Raw genomic sequence first — 18,029 nt, 5'->3', positions numbered from 1 at the left:
ACGGCTTGAAGGCGTAATGATCGTCCGGGGAGGCAGAGATGATCATCATCAAAACTGTAAGGCCGAGCAGAGCGTTGCGGATGATCTATTGACCTAGACACACTGTTGGCCATGGTTAGGAGTGCGGCTCACCAAAACGCTGCCCGCCAGCGCTACGCAGTGCAGCCCGGCAGGCACTGAAATATCCCCAGTTTGCCCTACAGAGCATTTCTCCTCCCTGTCACTGCAGATGTGACCCCTCCTGTAGGACAGCATTAACATAATACAAGTTATTTCATCAAACACCCAGCGAGTTATTCACAGATCTCCCTGTTACCCTGGACAGCTAGTTAGGAAAGCAAGTGACTGGTATCAGCTGCCCCACATCTCTCACTCCCTTTTAGAGAAGAATAGGCAGCAGTGGCTTAATTCTCATATTGCATTATTAAAACAAACATAGGCTTGCTGCCCGTGTTGAATATTTGCTTCAAGGCTTTGGAGAGCGGCAGCAACGCTGCGATCGGCCACGAGAGCGAGCTGCAGCTCAACGTTTCACTGCAGCTCAGCTGCCTTGGGCTCCACCAGCTCCATCCCTGCGCTCCAGCCTGCCCTGGCAGCGCTCCGCAGGGTGCTGCACCTCGGTGCCTCCGCTCCCCTGCAGCAAGGACAGGGAGGTCGAGGAGAGGGGCAGGCCATGGCTTTTTCCGGCAGCCAGGTAAACCTGTGCACCTGCAGGTTATAAAGCTGAACAATCCTATTAACACATCAACATTTTTAATAACTGCTAAAATGGATCAAAACCTGGTTTACAGCCATTCAGTCTACCAGTAACATAAAGCCGTATTTTCTGGCAGTGAAATCACCAAGCAGCAGCTCAGATGTGCTGAGTATGGAACTCTTCATTTTATTATCCCATTCCCGGGAGGACTGGTTCCTGCCTGTGAAAATTCCCGAGGGTGGCCAGGTTTTGATGGCCGTGTCAGATGCTGGCTAGGGCAGCAAGCGGTTCCAATTTCATGTTCATCCCTGCTGATTTAATTCAATGAGGCGACCAGCAAAGACAGCTAATGTTCCAATAATGCAAACTAGCATAAAAATACCGAGGAGAAGATGATCAAGCACCATTGCAACGAACTTCCACTCTTCTGCAGCCTGGGGAAGAAAGAAAGGAGATGGTTACAACCTCCGCAGAACTGTTTGTTCTATGTTTTTGGATTCTCCTATCCTGAACGATAGAAAGATTCTTTCTTATTTCCATTATCATGCAAAGAAATCCCTCCTCATTTTTTTTTCAGAACTGGAAGAGTGGTTCAGAAAGGCCGAGAAATACAAATTTCAAAACTAAAGTGTTCAAAACCCCAAACAATTTGGTGATTTACATTTAAAATAAATTATACATTTAAAATAAATTATAGAAAGCTTAAGTTTTGGTTGAGTTGTTTCCTTTTGAAATTGAGCTCTACTGTAAGTAGAAAGCAAAAATATGTGTTTTGAGGGTACCCGCGTAGCTCGCAGTTTAGCTGTAGTCCTTCCTTTCAGCCTCGAGGTGCTAAGGTCTGGGACCACCTTTTCCCCTTGGGAGCATTTGCACAGCGCTTGCTCTGAGGCAGCATTTTCAGCAAGCAGTTTATGTGGAATCCCGGTACCAGGAGAAAGAGCAGCTTGGGACAAAGTGCAGGACTATCACCTTGCAACCCTGCCCTAGGGAGCCGTGCGCTTGGGCCTCGGCCTGTCTCTGCTTTTGCCTTTGTTGCCCCATGGGTAGGGGAGGATGTTTTAGGTTATCTGCAGGACACTGATAATCAAGTGCTGTGTTAGGGAGTTCATAGGTGAATGCAGGGAACCCTCACTCTTCAGAAACCACAAGCTTCAGCTATTTAGGAACTTGTCTTTCAAAGCCATCTGGAAGCGACATCGGTGCTGCCTAGATGTCCCAAACAACTGGGCTCTATGGCCATAGAGGGCACGTGATGTTAAACTGAAGAGTCTCTTCATAAGCACAGGAGGAACCAAAGCCCAAGGGACCCTGAGTCAAGGAGTCTGGCTGCAGGTGACACGCTAGCTACAGAGAGGCATTGGAGTCACCCAGAGCCAGCATTTTTTCACAGGCTCCTGGAATTTGTCCATGGGAACAAACACCGTGACATTAGGTTTTAGCTCTGTGAAAGAAAAGCCTCTTTTTATCCCAACAATATAGGCCTAAATACTGTCCCAGAGGATGTTCTCCCTAGCTTCAGTCTCTAGACATCCGAATCTCAGCAAGATCTATCTGGCATCATTTAAAAACATGAACTCCTGATACTGAATCATCCATTCAAAAGCTATGTGAGCTACATTAACTGAAATAAAAAAGGGGATTGATTGTGGCGAACATGCCAGGATGAGACAGAGCTAGGTTTTCCTGGCGAGTGCTGCTATCTGCATCTGCACACGCATTTATCCTTACTTTGGCTTGCAACATGGAAAAAGCCTGTAACCAGAGTAGCTCATGACATGCTCCGCTTGCAGGGGCTATTTGTATTGAGACATAATGAAATAAAACCTTACTGAAACCGGAAAATCGCATTTAAGATTTTTTAAATATAACTATTTCTGCTGAGTTTGCCCTAGGGCTTGCCTCCTGGCTGTCAAGAGGAAATAGAGGGTTGCCTGAGGTGGCCTGCATGTAACACCTAATGCATTTTGGAGCCTTGCCGCAGGCTGCTCCAACTGCTTTAGCTAGTTACAGTCACTCCATCTCCCCGGCTTCAAATATCACATTTAGAAAACTTCAGCAGTGCTACTTTCTTTTTTTTTTTTTTTGGCCAGGATTCAATTGCCATCTGTGACTATTATACATGGCTCCTTGTGGACTGCGCCAGGGGGAGGAGACTGTCTCCAGTTAAAGCCGAAACTCTGTCTGGAGTGTTTTTGTGAGATATAGATATTTTGCCAAAAAATAAGATGTAATATTTTAAAAGCAAGAAATGCATCATGCACAAAAAATGCCTTACATCATTGGATTCTTGGTCTGATTTCATCGTTTCCGCAATGTACTTGATTCCCTCTATAGCATTTTTCACATCTGGGTTTTTGATAAGTGGGGAGTAGAAATTGACGGGCGTAGGATCTGGTTTCCCGGAAATTTCAGAAATATCGATATCTTCTGAGAAAGTGTTTTGGTCTCGTCTATCCCTGGATGGCCGCTTCATCGTAGAGAAAAACATGATGTTTGGGATTGTGTCAATGAAGACCTGAAAACAGAGCGGCAGAAGAAAGTTGCCGCGTGGTGGCTCCTCAGCAAACACGAGAGCTCCCCGTGCTCCTCCTCGCACGGCGTCACCCGCGTGCCGCCTCCGCGCTGCCGCTCTCCTCATCTCACAGCCTGGGCAGCTTGGATCGTGCACAGACTGTCATATGTTTTCTGGAAACAATTTCACCCCACCGCATGGCCAGCATCTCCATGAGATGGGGCAGGCTCTGGCCCAGCCTGGACCCTGGGCCGACGTGACCTGACATCCTGGGATTGGTTCTGTCCTGTTTGGAACATGTAAGCCGTGCTTACGCGGCTGTCTTGAAGCTTGGGCTACAAAGAATCTTTTTTGGTTGCTTATGCTTAACCTAGCTATTGTAAAGCCTTCTGTTATAGGGGCACATCAGGTTTACAATAATTTCCCATAGAGCAATAGAGGCTCTAAGACTCTTCCAGATCAAAGTATCTCCTCTGCAGGAGGTTTTTCATGCTGCAAAGCAAATCTGGTGAAAACTGCAGCCTTAGAAGGCATAAGAATCTGTAAAACAAACTACTTTTCATGGCATGGTTTAATATGAACAGAGGCAGGCTTAAAAAAAAAGGAAAGAATGATCTAATTGGCCCTCTTTGGTCCTTCCCCTCTGGTTTAACAACACACCTCCCATTTTTCTGTGGTGCCCAATTACCAATTACTGGTGGGCGAGGGCCTCTCTGCTTCCCAAGGCCTGAGGAGTAACAGGATTTAATGGAAACCACAGAGCAGACAGTGGCTCTCGCTGAGCTGTGTTCTGAGAAGCGGGAAGCTTCATCCCGCCGGCTGTCTCCAGCGCTCCGCAGCCGGACGCCTGGATGAGCTTGGCCATCGTCCGGCAGCAGCGTCACCCGCTCTGGTGGAGCATCAGGTCAGTAACGTGGGCAAGCTACACTCAAAGCCATTTCTTTTTCATTTCTTTGCCCAGTTTCACCTCATTTAGCCCCTGCAAGGCTCTATCCCAGTGGGCAATTTTGCTGGGTAAAGGAGCAACTTGGCATGCCTGGACACACAGCTAAGCTGTGAGCAGCAGCTCTTGTGCCAAGAGAGGTTTATCCATGATTCTTCCCCGATTCCTGCCAAGGAAACACTCAGTGGAAAACAGGAGCACGCAGAGCCGAGCAGCTCACCTTCCTGACCCACTGCGGCATGGTGTGGGTGCTGGGGGAGCGGTGGTGGGTGTTGATGACTATGACCGTGATGATGATGGAAGCGATGACGAACACCATCGTGAACAGCATGTATTTGCCAATGAGAGGCACCGCGCTCGACGTGGAGGGAATCAGTTCCACGATGACCAGAAGGAACACGGTCAGGGACAGCAGAACAGAGATGCTGAGAGTCATTTTCTCACCTGCCATTTAAAAAAAGAAAAAAAAAAATCAAAGATGATACTGCTGCTGTTCCTATCATGCAGCATAGAGGTGGTGTTTGAGAAAATAGGACGTGGGTGATGGCTGTTTGCACATGTAAATCCGTGTGCACCCAGAATGCCGTTATCTCTTCTAGTGTCCAAAGCAAGTAGCTAGATGGGCCAAACGAGCTTGAGACAGGATCAGCTCCAGCATTACGGTTAAATAAATAAATAAATAGATCACCGGGCATGACTAGATTGAGAGACAGATGATGAGTGTGGAAAGTTTGCTGCTTTTACTTGCTGAGATCACTTCACGGGCTGTGGATTTTGAACAGAGAGATGTATGCACCCGATCAGTGCTCGCTCCTTGGAGCCAATCTCCTGCAGGCTCATTTGCCTCGCTCTCTGGCAACTCACGCTGGGCTGAGTGGGCAGACGGACTCATATCTGACACCTGAACTTAGATGTGAGATCTTCCGGTAAGAACGGATGTCAAAACCAAACTATAAGATGTGATTCACCCATCTATCATCTATCCAGTTGCACTTTATGTGCTTCTTGGTAGAAAACTTTCTAGAAAGACTTTTGCAGAAGGAGTTTAAAGGCAGATTTCCAGTACAAAGTAAAAATTAATGCAGCACTGGAAATGGTTGCAAGTTCTTTTCTCCAGGAGAGCGCTGTTCTGGAGGGACATGTGGGCAGCCAGAAGAGAACAGAGCTACTGTCCGTATCAAATGAGCTTGTGCATGAAAACAGCAGAACCAGCTCTGGGCTCCATCACGGTGCAGAAGTGCCTTAGTCACTCGTACGTGCTCACTTGCTGGGTGACCTGCTAACAGACTGAACACCCCAGGGACAAGGTTTGAAAATGAACTAGCCCAATCCAGATTTCACTGAAGTTGACTGAATAGTCAGACAGCGATTTCCATGGGAAATCAGTCCAGTTTATCTAGATAGCAGTGGTTTCAGTTTCCAGAGCCTCCTCTTCATTTACAGAATATTCAAAACTAGTATTGTGAGCTGAAAGGTTTGATTTTTAGTAAGAGCTGAGCAGCTCCTGCCCCCAGATTTGGCTGCGACTTCAAGTTCTCAGAACTTCTCAACAACTTGTTAGATCAGTTTTCATGGCATCAGAGCAAATGCATTCACATACCTGAATCTGTGGGTAGATAAAAGACTAACCCAGTCAGGAAGGAGAAGAGCAGACAAGGAATGATGACGTTCACAATGAAGTAGAGAGGCAGGCGCTGCATGAGGAAGTGGTAGGTGATATCCAGGTAGGGGGTGTCAGGGCAGCAAGCGTAGTAAACCCAGTGCTTCCAGCCCCGGTAATCCTTCATCACCCACTCGCCGCTCTCCATGAAGTTGCTCAGATCTGGGCGATCGCTCTCCTGGCAGCAAAAATAAAAATTCTTAATGTTAGATGTTCTGAACCAACCCAAAACTTGGCATTCACTTAGGAAGAGGATGATCGATAGCTTGAGCACTTCATCCATTTTTGTGAGAAAAGCAATCATTCTTTTCTATGTTATTTTGCTTTAGAATATTGCCTTTTACATAGAATTCAACTAAATATTTTACAGAGAGGAGAGTCAACTAAAGAGAAAGGCTGATGAAATAGATAGAGATAGGGAACATCCCTGAGGAGACAAGAACAGAGTCCTTGTAAATGGAAAATCATGAGCAGAAAGAACCACCTCTCAAAAAATAAGAAAATTAAAGCAGGCAGTAATATAAGAAGAAATTACATATGAAATCTTAGATTTCCCTAAAACTATATCCAGATCCTTACTTCTTTCCCCAATTACAAAATTATTGCTTACCGGGTTAATAATAACCACTGTACCATCATATGTCCAAGTGCCCAACTTCATGCTACAGTTCTGCTCGTCAAATGGGAAGTGTGTGACTATAATTTCACAGTAACTTTTAAAAATAGCCGGTGGGGTCCAGGTGATGAGGCCTGTATGCTCTAACAGGACTTTGGTGTATTTAACAATAGCAAAATCACCATCTGCACTGCGAAAGGAGAAAGGACATCAGCAGCAGTATGGACAGCATGACCAACATCATCACAGTAGAGGGCTGTCTGAAGCAGTTGTGGAGGGAAGGACACTGGGCAGAGTGGTCATGTTGAAATAACTGGCTAGAAAACTGGACTATGATGATATACTTGATACAAAAACTTGATATACTTGATATAAAACTTGATAAACTTGATACAAAACTTAGGAATTTTAGACCCAAAGTCAGCAGGCAGTCAAATGTTTTCAAAGGAGACTGTGCTTTCTTTTCTGTATTGACCTACTGTTACCGTCTTAGTCCTCTCTTGATACCTGAGATCTCTTGCTCTGTTCTCTTTGCTAAATAGCAGTCTCCTTCTTGCTTGCCAGTGCAGGCATAAACCCTAATGAATTTCCCTGGCTGTGGATAACCTCCTTTCCCCCACCTCACCATGCTCCCCCATGGAAAAGCCCTCTCTGAGGCATGCGATACGCTGGCCCGCATGAAATCTGACTGTCTTGAGAAAGCCTAACTCTACTCAGCTCTGAGCTCTGCACGTGTGGAGGAGCCTGCTCTGCAGCAGGATTAAGGAAAGACACCAGGAAACAGCCCTCGGGTTGCGGCCATCCATTCCCCAGTCCAATTCATTGAACTGCTACCAAGGGCAGAGATCCCCCTTCCTTCCCAAATGGTTATCACTCCTTACTTGTTGTAAAGAACAAGGTCTGGGCGCCAAATGTCATCGGATGGGATGCGGATTTTTTTGACACCACCGTAGTCTTCTGGATTCCATTTTAGGTTGACATCTGTCCATTGCTAAAGGGGAAAAGTTTTAACCAACAAGAATGCATTTCAATATGGTTGGAAGTAGTTTTAATATTTCCTGGAAATACTTAGCTCTTGTTTTGGGGATTCACAGATAAGCATAAACGCACACTACCCCCTAGGTGGTATTTTACACAAATTAAAATTTTGGCTTAAAAACAAACAAATCCAAAATACGTATACCAGAAGCTTGCTGTTTGACGTATCAGAAAAAGAACATTCATGGGCAAAACTCTTTTCCAAAGGATCTCAGTGTTCTGTGGACTTTACTTTTAAGAGTCCGGAATGAAGAAATACTCTATTATCTGAGCCATCTGCCCAAGCTGCCTCAGGAATCAAAACAGAGCAGTTCATTCCTGGCTGCATCTACTGTGCTTATTTATACCAGAATGAAGGGCTTAGCAACGTTTCGAGTTACCTGTTTGAGACGTACATTCGTTGTTACAATCTGATTTACTTCGTCCTTAAAAACAGAAGAGAAAAGAGGGGAGCAGGAATGAAGAAGTTACAGTAAACATCACAATTAAGGGAGAGAGACCATTTCCTGTGGGAATGACCCCGCTTGGTGACACCATGTAATCCACCACCCGCCCATACTGTACCACATTGATCAGCTGGATGAGCTGCAGGCCGACGGTGACGACGACGGCGTCGCGATGGTCTTCCACGGGGCGCACCACCTTGTTGTAGTCCCTGAAGAGGTCCTCGACGAGGCGCGTCTCGTGCTCGTAGCAGGCGCCCAGCCCGGCTGCGGGACAGCGGGGCCGGCGTCAGCCCCGTGCGAGGGGGAAAAGAGAGGAACTGCCCATGGGGACACTGGGGCTACTGGTGTGACCCCTCTCATTTCACACGTGCACCACAATCACCTTTAGTGGGGTGGTCACCTGCCTGATCTTCAGGCACTTTAAGGCAACAACAATCTCCAACCAGGAGATGGACAAAAAATAACAACCCTGGTGGAGGAAGTTCAGATTCGGCATTAGGAAAATCCCCCAGGGTCTTGCACCTGCATCTACAGTTGCCTTCAAAATTTTTGGACCTTTGAGCAAAGTAAAAGGCACTGATATCTGAGATTTTCAACATCGTTGTCCTCTCCACCCTTGATTCCAAGGAGCAGCTGGGAACATTAGCATGAAAGGGCGGGCAAACCAGAAACTCGGTCACTTAGGGAAAGTGCCGCCTAGACCAGACTTTCCCATCTGCAGTCCAAGCAAAGCAGCAGCTCCCACCAGGGGTGGGAGCTCTCTAGCTGTGCTTGTGATGAGAGAGACAGAAATAACATGTTCTTATATTTTTATTTCCTGTTCTCTCTTTCCCACTGAAATGTTTTTGTTTTACTTTCTGTCTCAAATGAAACAATAAACCCCACCGTTTTAGGCCCAGTGTGCAGAGGAAAACCACCTTTCCTTTCTAACAGCAGCAAATGTTTGCTTCATATTTATCAAAGCTATTATTCCTATTTCATTTTAGTTTTATTTTCTTATCCCACATCTTTTCTGTCAACTGTGGTTTACTCTTGCAAGTAGCATACAACGAGTGAATTCAGCAAGCAGCAGCTTTGAGGGGGTGCAGCTTTAGCCATGCACACTATCATTTGCCCAAAGCATGGGAGCTTAGATATCTACTCCAGCAGGAATTAGTTTCCACACAAGCAAAGCCAGCCTAGGAACAAGCATTCTTGCAAAGCCCATCCTTGCCCTTTCTCCCCCACAGGCTGAATCTTGGCTGTTGACATTGCAAGAATTTTGCTACTGACACCAAAATAAGCCAAGATCTGCTCTTACTTCCGAAATGACTCGTCATGAGGTCCTCTCATGTAGCTGAGCTGGGATGCCAAGGATTCTGTCTCATCCTCTTCCTGTCATTAGGTGGTATTAAAATACTTGGAAGTGATTGAGAGAGAGTAGACGTATGTACTCTTAGCAGCCAGGCACTTCTTGCTTCAGCTGCCAGCGAGGGCTCAGCTTCCTGTAAGCAAACCCTGACCACGGCACCCTATCCAAGCTAAGCATTTTATTATGATTTATTAATCCTATTAAAATTAGTCACAATTGTTACCTTCCAGTGTGCCTTGGCAGAAATGTAGTTTACTTCTTGAAATCCACAGAAAATTATTAGGATCACAAAATACTTACTCTTCCAAGGGACAGCTTAAGAAGACAGGTCCAAGCCCGATCCAGGCGCAACACATGCAGCTGCCAATCAGTTCTGCTTCTCGCCAGCAGCCCCGCAACTCAGGGAAAATGCTCACTATGAAATGTTACATTTTGATCCATGCTTATGAGAACCCTCAGCATTTGGAAATAAATATAGCATGAGAGCATGGCAAAAAGAAGACAAACGGGAAAGCAATTAAACACAAAAACATCTCACTTGAAAATATTTGGCATTCCAAGATGCAAATATTTTTAGCTGTTGCCAATGCACTCCAAAACTCTCATTTAAGAGAGTCTGTATTTTCCTCCTCCTTGGTGCTGCTAAAACAGACCATGTTGTTCTGGGAGCGCACATTTGTTCATGCCACATATACACAGAGCCACGGTCCTAGACACTGGGAAGCACAAGTGCCAGTGGAAGGTGATGCCTGGGACCCGCTTACCTGAGGAGAAGAGCAGGAGCAGGAGAGCAGGGACCTTCATCCTCCGACTGCTGCTGGCTGCGCTCGGAGGCGGAGGAGTGTCCGTGGAGCTCCCGAAAGGAGGCTGTGCCGCGTCGTGCTGGGCGGGATGTGAGCGCCGCGGGTTGATTTTCACCACCTGCTTTGGAGACGGCAGCTGAGGGCCACCGTCGCGGCTCGGGAAGCGGAGCGCGCTGCATTTCCGCGGTCGAGTATCTGCTACGGTTTACAGGAGGCCGTTTCTTCTGCGTCGTAATGTGTTTTGAGGTTAAAATAAATAAAACCAAGAAAGGATTAGCTGTGCAATAACTGAGCATATCAGAGAGATCATTCAGAACATTCCCAGATGGAACACACGGTGCTGCGTGCTACCCTCTTTGACCTGAGTAGCTCGCCAGATCCGGGACTTGTTCCTTCCTGGGAAAAACTGAGCTCAGTTGGTTATTGCTCTGATGCCTGCTCACTGTTGTGTGGACTGCACTCTGGGAATCAAGATGCTGTAGAGGATAAGAGGATGAAATCAAGGAGAGAAAGGGCTCTGGTGCACTCTGTAAGACACAGATGGGTCTGCAGGAGGTAGACTTTGGATTCACTCACTCTTCCAATATGAAAAGCAGAGGGCACCAAGTGAAACGCAGAGTTGCTAGGCTTAAGTCCAGGCACTTCTTCATGCAGAACTTCAGTAAGTTGTGGCATTGTGTTACAGGAGTTCATGGTGGCCTGATATTTGTGCACATCTCTCCCACCAAAAAAAAAAAAAGAAAAAAAAAAAAAAAGATAAATACAACCCCCCAAACTATCACAGATCTCCCTGACTCAGAGGAGGCTGAGATGGTGTCCCGAGGACAAATTGCTAAATGCTTGCCCTGTTCTTGCACTTTTCCCCCCGGCATCTGCTGTCTGGAGACAAGCTGTTGGACTGGAAGCCCTGACACAACCATTTTTACATAGCGATCCAAGCTTCTTTCCCAAAAGATTTTCCGCAAAAAGCTATGCCTCTGGTTGACACCAGCTATACTTCCTATTTCTTATGAGAATTCTTTGTGCTTTCTGTGGGTTCCTTGGTGTTTTTTTTTTTTTTTTTTTGCTGGATTTTTAATTTTTTTTCTTTTTTATGTGTTTTGCTCAGCCCCTCCACTAACATTATTTAGTCTCTGCATTTACATTTATCCTTCAGTAAAACCCTTTGCCCATGCATAACCCTGGCTTTATTTCTGCCTGGCCTTGCTCGTGGCTTGTGTTTCAGCCAGTGGCTCCTATTGTTCCAGCTATCTTATTTCAAAAAAAGCGCCCGCCTGTTCCCAACCTTTATCCCAGAGCCGGGCAGCTGCTGTGCCCGCTATAGCTGCGGTCGTAGGGAGGCATTGCGGGAACGCCGGGAACGCGGCCCCGGCTCCTCGCCAGGCCTCTCAGAGCCTCCTCTGCCCACCCAGGGCAGGACTCGCCGCTTCAGTCCTGAACACCAGAGGACAAGTCTTACTATAGGAAAGTATAGATCTTGCGAAACATAAATGTACTTCATTTCCAAGGTAGCAGTTTGGAATAGCTGGGGATGAACCATGTCATGAGTGTTTGTTTGGATTTCAGACAATAAGAAGGGTATTTTTAACTTCAAAGCATTCAGAAACTGAAAGAAAAAAAAAAAAAAAGGCTTCATTTCCACACAGAACAAACCTTTCCACACCTATCTCAACTCCAAGCTTTTCTGGCCTGGTTGCGAGGGCCTCCCCAGATCTCGGACAAATCCAGTTTTACCCAATATGGCCAGGAAATAAACACGAGGACAAAGGGGGTTGGAAAGAAACATACTTCAGCGCTGCCCGAGTTCAGGACGAGTTTCCCCTCCTCTACTCTCTGAGCAAGTCGCACTATTGCTGGCGGCTGAACCGAGTGACCAGACGGAAGGAATCTGCACCACAGCCCGTCCTCTACCCACACACACGTGCACACAGCAAGTCTGAGGTACCCACCACTTCAAAATAACACTGCAAATCCCACTCGACAGATATTATGGGAAACTGAGGGCGTAAGAGCTGAGGAGCCCCAGCAGCGCTGCTTCTTTGGCCTCGGGCAGCGTTTGCTGCTGGAGGCCGCTGGTCCCAGCCTGGCCACGGGGCTCTGCTGCCGCCAGATGGCAACAGGCGGCTGGGAAAGCGGGCACGGGAGCTGCTTTTAGGGGAGAACTCCCGCAAACAGCCGCTTGCAAGAGCAGGACAGAACCGAGGGAGCCGGTGTGTTCGGGAAGAGCTGCGCTCAAGGCATTAACCCAGGCTTGAGGGCCTAGGGCAGGGCGCTTGGGCTTGCTCAGGCACACACTGCGACACGCGGCCAAGAGTTAACGCACACGTCGATGCTAAAGCAGCAAGAGCTGACAGACAGGGGCTTCATCCCACAAATTTACAGGAACATAAAAGTTGGGGGGTTCCTGCTGAGACACATCTCAGCTGTCCTGCAATTACATTTCATCCTTGCTGCTCTTTGGGGAGAATTTGTTTCCTGCGCATCTTTACCTTCTACTACACAAGCCAAAGAAATTAAAATACCAACAATCTATGTCAGGCTTGAGGACTTCTCAAATGAGTATTCTACATATACTTCAATAGTCATATATATCCTTCTGTGGTCACACATATGCTTCTGTGGTCAGGAAAATCTCACTTAAACACGGATGGGGTAAGAAGATACCTCCATTGCACTTATTAATAACTCAGCTCTTTCCCAACAACACAAATTGCCTTCCAGCAGCCTCCTATACCTATGGAAAAATGTGCTCATCTTGGGACCAGTTACTGCTGTTACATGTTATGGCCGGAAAAGCCCAGGTACAGGATTTATTCCCAGGTTCATCAGGACAGTGAAGAGCAATATTTGATTGGAGCTGCTATTCCACATCTGACACAGGAAATCCATCACGGCCGTGCCTGAAGTGCTCCTCAGCCGATGCTCAGCAGAGTGGGATGTTGCTGCACAGGCCTGTCAGAGGGCTGCAGGACACCCCCAGGTCTCGCTAGTTTAAACATATTTGGATCACGGTGACAAGGTGGTGCCAGGCCACACATTTCTGCAGCGTCTGCAAAACCATTCCTGCTGCTTGCCGCAAGCTCCGGGGAGGCTTTTCCCTTTGGAGACACAGAGGCACTCTGCAAGGCATGGAAGTCCTGCAAGGAGAGGGCAGACTGGCCAGGAGGACAGCCCAAGTGTCCAGCTGTGATTTCCCGGAGCCTCCAGCTCTTCCAGGTGCTGATGCTGCAGTCACCTGGGGCCTCCATCCTCTCGTAGAGGTAGCTGCCCCATTGAGGGGGTTATGTCACCATACCATATTTTGGGTACATATTCTGATCCTAATCTCCTCCTCTAAGCACACAGTTACTCCAAGGCTAGCCCATGAAGACATGTCATGGACTCCACTTTATAACCAGAGCAAAGAAGAACCAGCAACATGTGAAGTATGCTTAAACGCTTCAACGCTTAAAAGCTGCTGAGTCGATCACTCTCTTATCAAGTTTGCATAGAAAAAATTATCACATCATTTTAGTTCCTAATCAAGACAAACTCTTCTTGGATCACTGGTTTATAAGATTATCATTGACCACAACGCTCTGCTAAGTCATCACTGAAGCACAGGAGCAGTTATCTCCTGACTCCCAGGGCACCTCCAGCACATTCCTAACATAGCCTATGGAGCAGGGATGCAGACGCACATCTGGAGGTCACCGCTTCCAGCCAAGCTCTCTGCTCACAGTGAGAGGCAGATGTGCTCAATCCTTTCACATCACACCTGGAATAAGTGCAATTGGCATAAACCTCTGTGACCTTGAGAATGGCTCGGTAACCCTGCGAGTGCCCCAGGACATCTAGTCTTGGGGTCCAGATTCCTGTATGGCTGGTATTTCCTGAATAAACATGTAGGAAAAGGTTTATTTTACACTTTATTCTGAGGCCATGCAGGCTGGCAGAACACGCTTCCCCTTCGCACGCGGCGCTTCCCCTCTCTAAGCACTTGCTGATCCCAGAGAACTCTTCATGGTGATCTTGCAAAGCATCCATCTCACCTCGAGCTGCGGTTTTGCCTTTAAAAAGGCAAAACCTCACCGGGCAGAGGTACCAGAGCCTTGCGGAGCAGGAAGGCTCCTTCCTAGCCCCGCTCTCCACTGGCAACCAGGGATTGGCGTCTGTTCTTGCACGTGACCTACCTGGACGTGCTGGGATGTGACTTCATGACAAAATATTCACTTTTATGGCTTATTTTGGGATATTTGACAGTATATGCGCAGCATTTTGTTGATAATTATTGAAAATATTGACTTCTGTGGTTTCTGTTGCGTAGCTCTCACCTGTCACATTCTGTGCTCTTCTGCCTGCTCCTTCACCAGGCCGTGAGCTCTTTACTCAGTGTGGCTCCTACAGTAGACAGTGATCAATTTATAAACTTGTGTCTGTAACTGATGAAGAAGATAATCAAAATATGCTCTCAACTCCACTGTTGACTCAAGAAATATTTTCAAATTGCCAACCAATAGATAAATATTTTTATATATATTTTTTTCAGACCGGCCTGAGAAATTTGTTGTAGCAGATAAAGGCCACATCTACACAGACAGGCACACAGCTCCCAGCCTTGCTTTCCACTGTCCAGAAAACCCCCCACCCGGCTGTTCTGCTCGGCGACTTTCCCGCTCCCGGGACTCGGTGCTCTGCCCCCTTTCCTCACATGCCCTCCGCGCGGGGCGGCCGCTGCCGGGTGCCGTGATGGGGACAGGGCAGGACACGGGCCGACAGCTGCCGCAGCATGGAGACAGCGCGATCCTCACTGCTGCTGGCACCCGCAGCACCAGCAGGGTTGGGAATCAGCGTGGCACTGCTGCGCTCGGGCCACGCGCTGCCGTGAGGCTGGGGGAACACGACAGCATCTTCACTCTGAAGGCCCTTCTTATTATCTCCTGCAGCAAGTACAAGCGAGCTAAACTACAGAGATGAAGTGGGAGCGCTGGGCCCTTCATAGCTTGTTACAACGCCGGGAATGGGGCTTCAGCTGCACCGCACACACCATCGGGGCTGCTGCAGCAGAAGCAGCTCCTGGGAGCCGTAGCCCAGGCTGCCGCGAGGAGCAGCACCGGGAACGCGCGAGGAGAGGTGCAAATAGCCAGGAGGGAGAGCCCTGCGCGCCGGGCTCTGCGCCGCGGGAAGCGCCAGGGCCGGGGGCTGCGGCCAGGGGCTGCGCTGGGTCCCGCGGCTCCGGGCCGGGCTCTGGGCTGGGCTCACAGCGCTCTGCGTGGGGTAAAACCCAGCGCTGGGATTGCAGTGCTTTGCTGGAAAAGCGTCACACAAGGAGCTAGGAACAACGACCAGTGTATGCTCAGCACCACGGTGCTGGAGAACGTGAAAGGAGATAAACGGATAAGAGTAATTAAGGGGATTTGCCTCTTTCCCCCACAGCAGAGCAAGGCAAGCAGTGAGCAACAACACTGGGCTGAGCCAAACACGTCGGGGTTTAGTGAAGGGCTTTCAAGCAAGAGTCAGGAGACGCCAGCACATTAATACTCATCTAATCTACAAAACGGGCCACTGTAATCACCTGGACAATCCTGCTTGCTTCACTGACACAGTTACTTAGTGATAAGCTATGAAAGAACAGGTTAAGAGCAAAAGGTAAAAATTCAAACTTGCAAATGCAAGCAAAGGGAAAACAATAGAGCCAATGCAATGTCTGAAAACAAATCCTGGCTGGCTGCCAGACCTATTTTTCAAAACAGCTCCTAATTGCCTCCAGAAATGCATTACTCCAAGGATCCCAGAGGCCCAAAGACCATTTGCCCTGCTCCAGGGGGACCGAGCTGCGGCAGAGACCCCAGCGCCGCCAGGAGCCGCGTTTGTCCTTGAGACCGAGCACGTGTGTGAGCGCCAGGAAAGCGTCTCCGACTAAAAGCCCTTAGACCGATTCCTTGAGCAGCTTAGTGACGTCACGCGGGAGAAACGGAGCGGGAGGCAGAGCCATCCCCGAGCCGACACCGGCCGGAGGAGGCGTCAGGTCTGAGCCCTTCACAGAGGGCGGCAGCCTCGCAGAGGGCAAACCAGGGCAGCGTCGAGAAAGAGTCGGGCTATGGAAGGACTCGGAAAGATGGTGTGATCTGAAATTCCCATGCTCAGAGAGAGGAGACGCTGCCCTTCAGCAAAACCCCCTGCACGTGAGCGCAGCACAGCGCGCTCCTGCCTCGTGCGGCTGGCTCAGCAAGCACCGCAACCCCCAGCACCTCTCCCAGCCCTCGCTTCTGCTCTTACATAAGCTTTCTGGGGCTGGGCTGCTGTTGCTAAGCAGTAATCTCGCACGACTGAAAAAGAAATCCACGAACACTAGGTTAACCAGATGCTGTTTTTCCCCTTGTTGCAATATAGTTACAGCTATATAATAACAACGTTCCAGGATGCTCATCAGCATGCAGAAACTGGGGCAGGCGCAGAGAGGAGACACGACCTGCACCTCTGGGGAGCTCTGACTTTGTGCCTTGGGTGCACGCACGGTGGGAGCAGCACAGGCTGGGTGCTGCCCTCGGTCAGGGGCTATCGGAGGGCTCTGCTCCGTGAGCTCCACGAGCAGAGGTGCTCAGCCTGGCTGCCGAGGCGCCCACCCTCGTGCAGCCTGTTGGGCTGAGCTGCGATCCCGCTGCCTTCCCACCGCGCTCCTGCCAGGCACGGCCTGTGGAATACAGAGAACTGCTGCCTGCGGGATACCGGTCACTGCTGCCTGCGGGATACCAGTCACTGCTGCCTGCGGGATACCGGTCACTGCTGCCTGCGGGATACTGGTCACTGGTGCCTGCGGGATACCGACAGCTCCGATTCCACCAGACGCATGCGGAGCGGCGGCGAGCCCGTAGCTGCCTCGGGAGCAGGGCGGCTGGCCGCCAACGTGCGCGGTCGCTGGATGCGACTTGGGAGCAGATGGGCCTTCGCGCTTGGGCTGGGGAGGCCGCTCTGCAGCTGCACCAGCTCACGGGGGTACATGAGGTAATAAACGTGCACTAATTAATACAGGAGTTACAGCAGCAGGTTGTCTTTCATACCACAGAAGATGGAAAAGGAGCGTGCACTGGAGCCCTCCCAGCTCTGCCAGGACAGCAGCCCCACCGTGCCCGTGCTCACCGCTTCAATCCCACCTCTGCTCCCTCTCCTGCCAGGCCTCAGCGCTCCCGCTCAGCAGGGCAGCAGCCATGGAGCAGCCTCCCGCCTTGCCTCCCAGCCCCGTCAGCACAGGAAGGCCAGGGGACCACAGGACAGCCCCTTCCTGCTCACAGGAGGGGAGCAGCTGCCCCTAATCCCCAGGTAATTCCTCCCTCTCCAGCTGCTCCTGAGGGGAAGGTGGTGGCTCCTCCCAGCTGCGCTTCCCCAGGGCCGGTGCTGGGACAGGAGCCCATCAAGGGGTGTTGCTGCTTCCCCTCCTTTTTGGCCCACAGGAGGTTTTACAGCACAACGTGCAATGGCCTCCAGCCCTGCTGGAGTCTCTTCTCCTGAAAGGTTTGGATGGAATCAACGTGCCCCTTGCAACTGATTTGGTATTAATATTTTCACATATACAAGGCAATGAAGAACAAGAGGTAGGCTGGTAAAACGGAAAGATAATTCAGCCCCAGGGAATGCAACTTGTCCATCATCCCCAGGTGCAGCAGCAGCCAGAAACCCTAAGACAAGAGAGGGTTTAGTGTTAGAATTAGTACAGCACAAAAGACTGCAATGGTGCCAAACAACATTAACTGGCACTAACACTTGTGTCAGAAATTGTACAAATTGAAAAATAAGCGTTTCCGAGGAGTGGAAACACTCCCAGTACTGCATTTGACAACACAGTGACCGAAGGGCACGTCTGGATCACGGAGGCTGCAGCGGGGCTCACGAGTGCCTTGTGTGCACTGCTTTATCCAACAGGACTCACACATCCCTTTTCACCATTTTCCTTTAATTTGGGAGAGCGCTTCTGCCAACTTTGCGA

At 49.1% G+C, this 18,029-nt stretch overlaps 1 protein-coding gene across 1 annotated transcript; it reads right to left on the bottom strand.

Annotated features, from left to right (window-relative positions):
• Window positions 1-815: 815 nt before the first annotated feature.
• On the bottom strand, window positions 816-9,752 carry CHRNA1 (cholinergic receptor nicotinic alpha 1 subunit). Its single transcript, XM_026052113.1, has 9 exons — window positions 9,213-9,752; window positions 8,031-8,176; window positions 7,847-7,891; window positions 7,310-7,419; window positions 6,423-6,618; window positions 5,753-5,990; window positions 4,373-4,596; window positions 2,973-3,212; window positions 816-1,131 (listed from the first exon to the last, which is right to left on the bottom strand). Exons 1-9 carry the CDS (start codon window positions 9,229-9,231, stop codon window positions 1,000-1,002), a joined length of 1,350 nt encoding a protein of 449 aa, XP_025907898.1. The 5' UTR covers window positions 9,232-9,752; the 3' UTR covers window positions 816-999.
• Between the last annotated feature and the right edge of the window lie 8,277 nt (window positions 9,753-18,029).

This window comes from Nothoprocta perdicaria, unplaced genomic scaffold (genome assembly GCF_003342845.1).
Source record: "Nothoprocta perdicaria isolate Ctin4 unplaced genomic scaffold, notPer1 scaffold_83, whole genome shotgun sequence".
Taxonomy (NCBI): domain Eukaryota; kingdom Metazoa; phylum Chordata; class Aves; order Tinamiformes; family Tinamidae; genus Nothoprocta; species Nothoprocta perdicaria.
The sequence above is the reverse complement of the archived record's forward strand: the minus strand, read 5'-3'. Positions and strand labels throughout refer to the sequence as shown.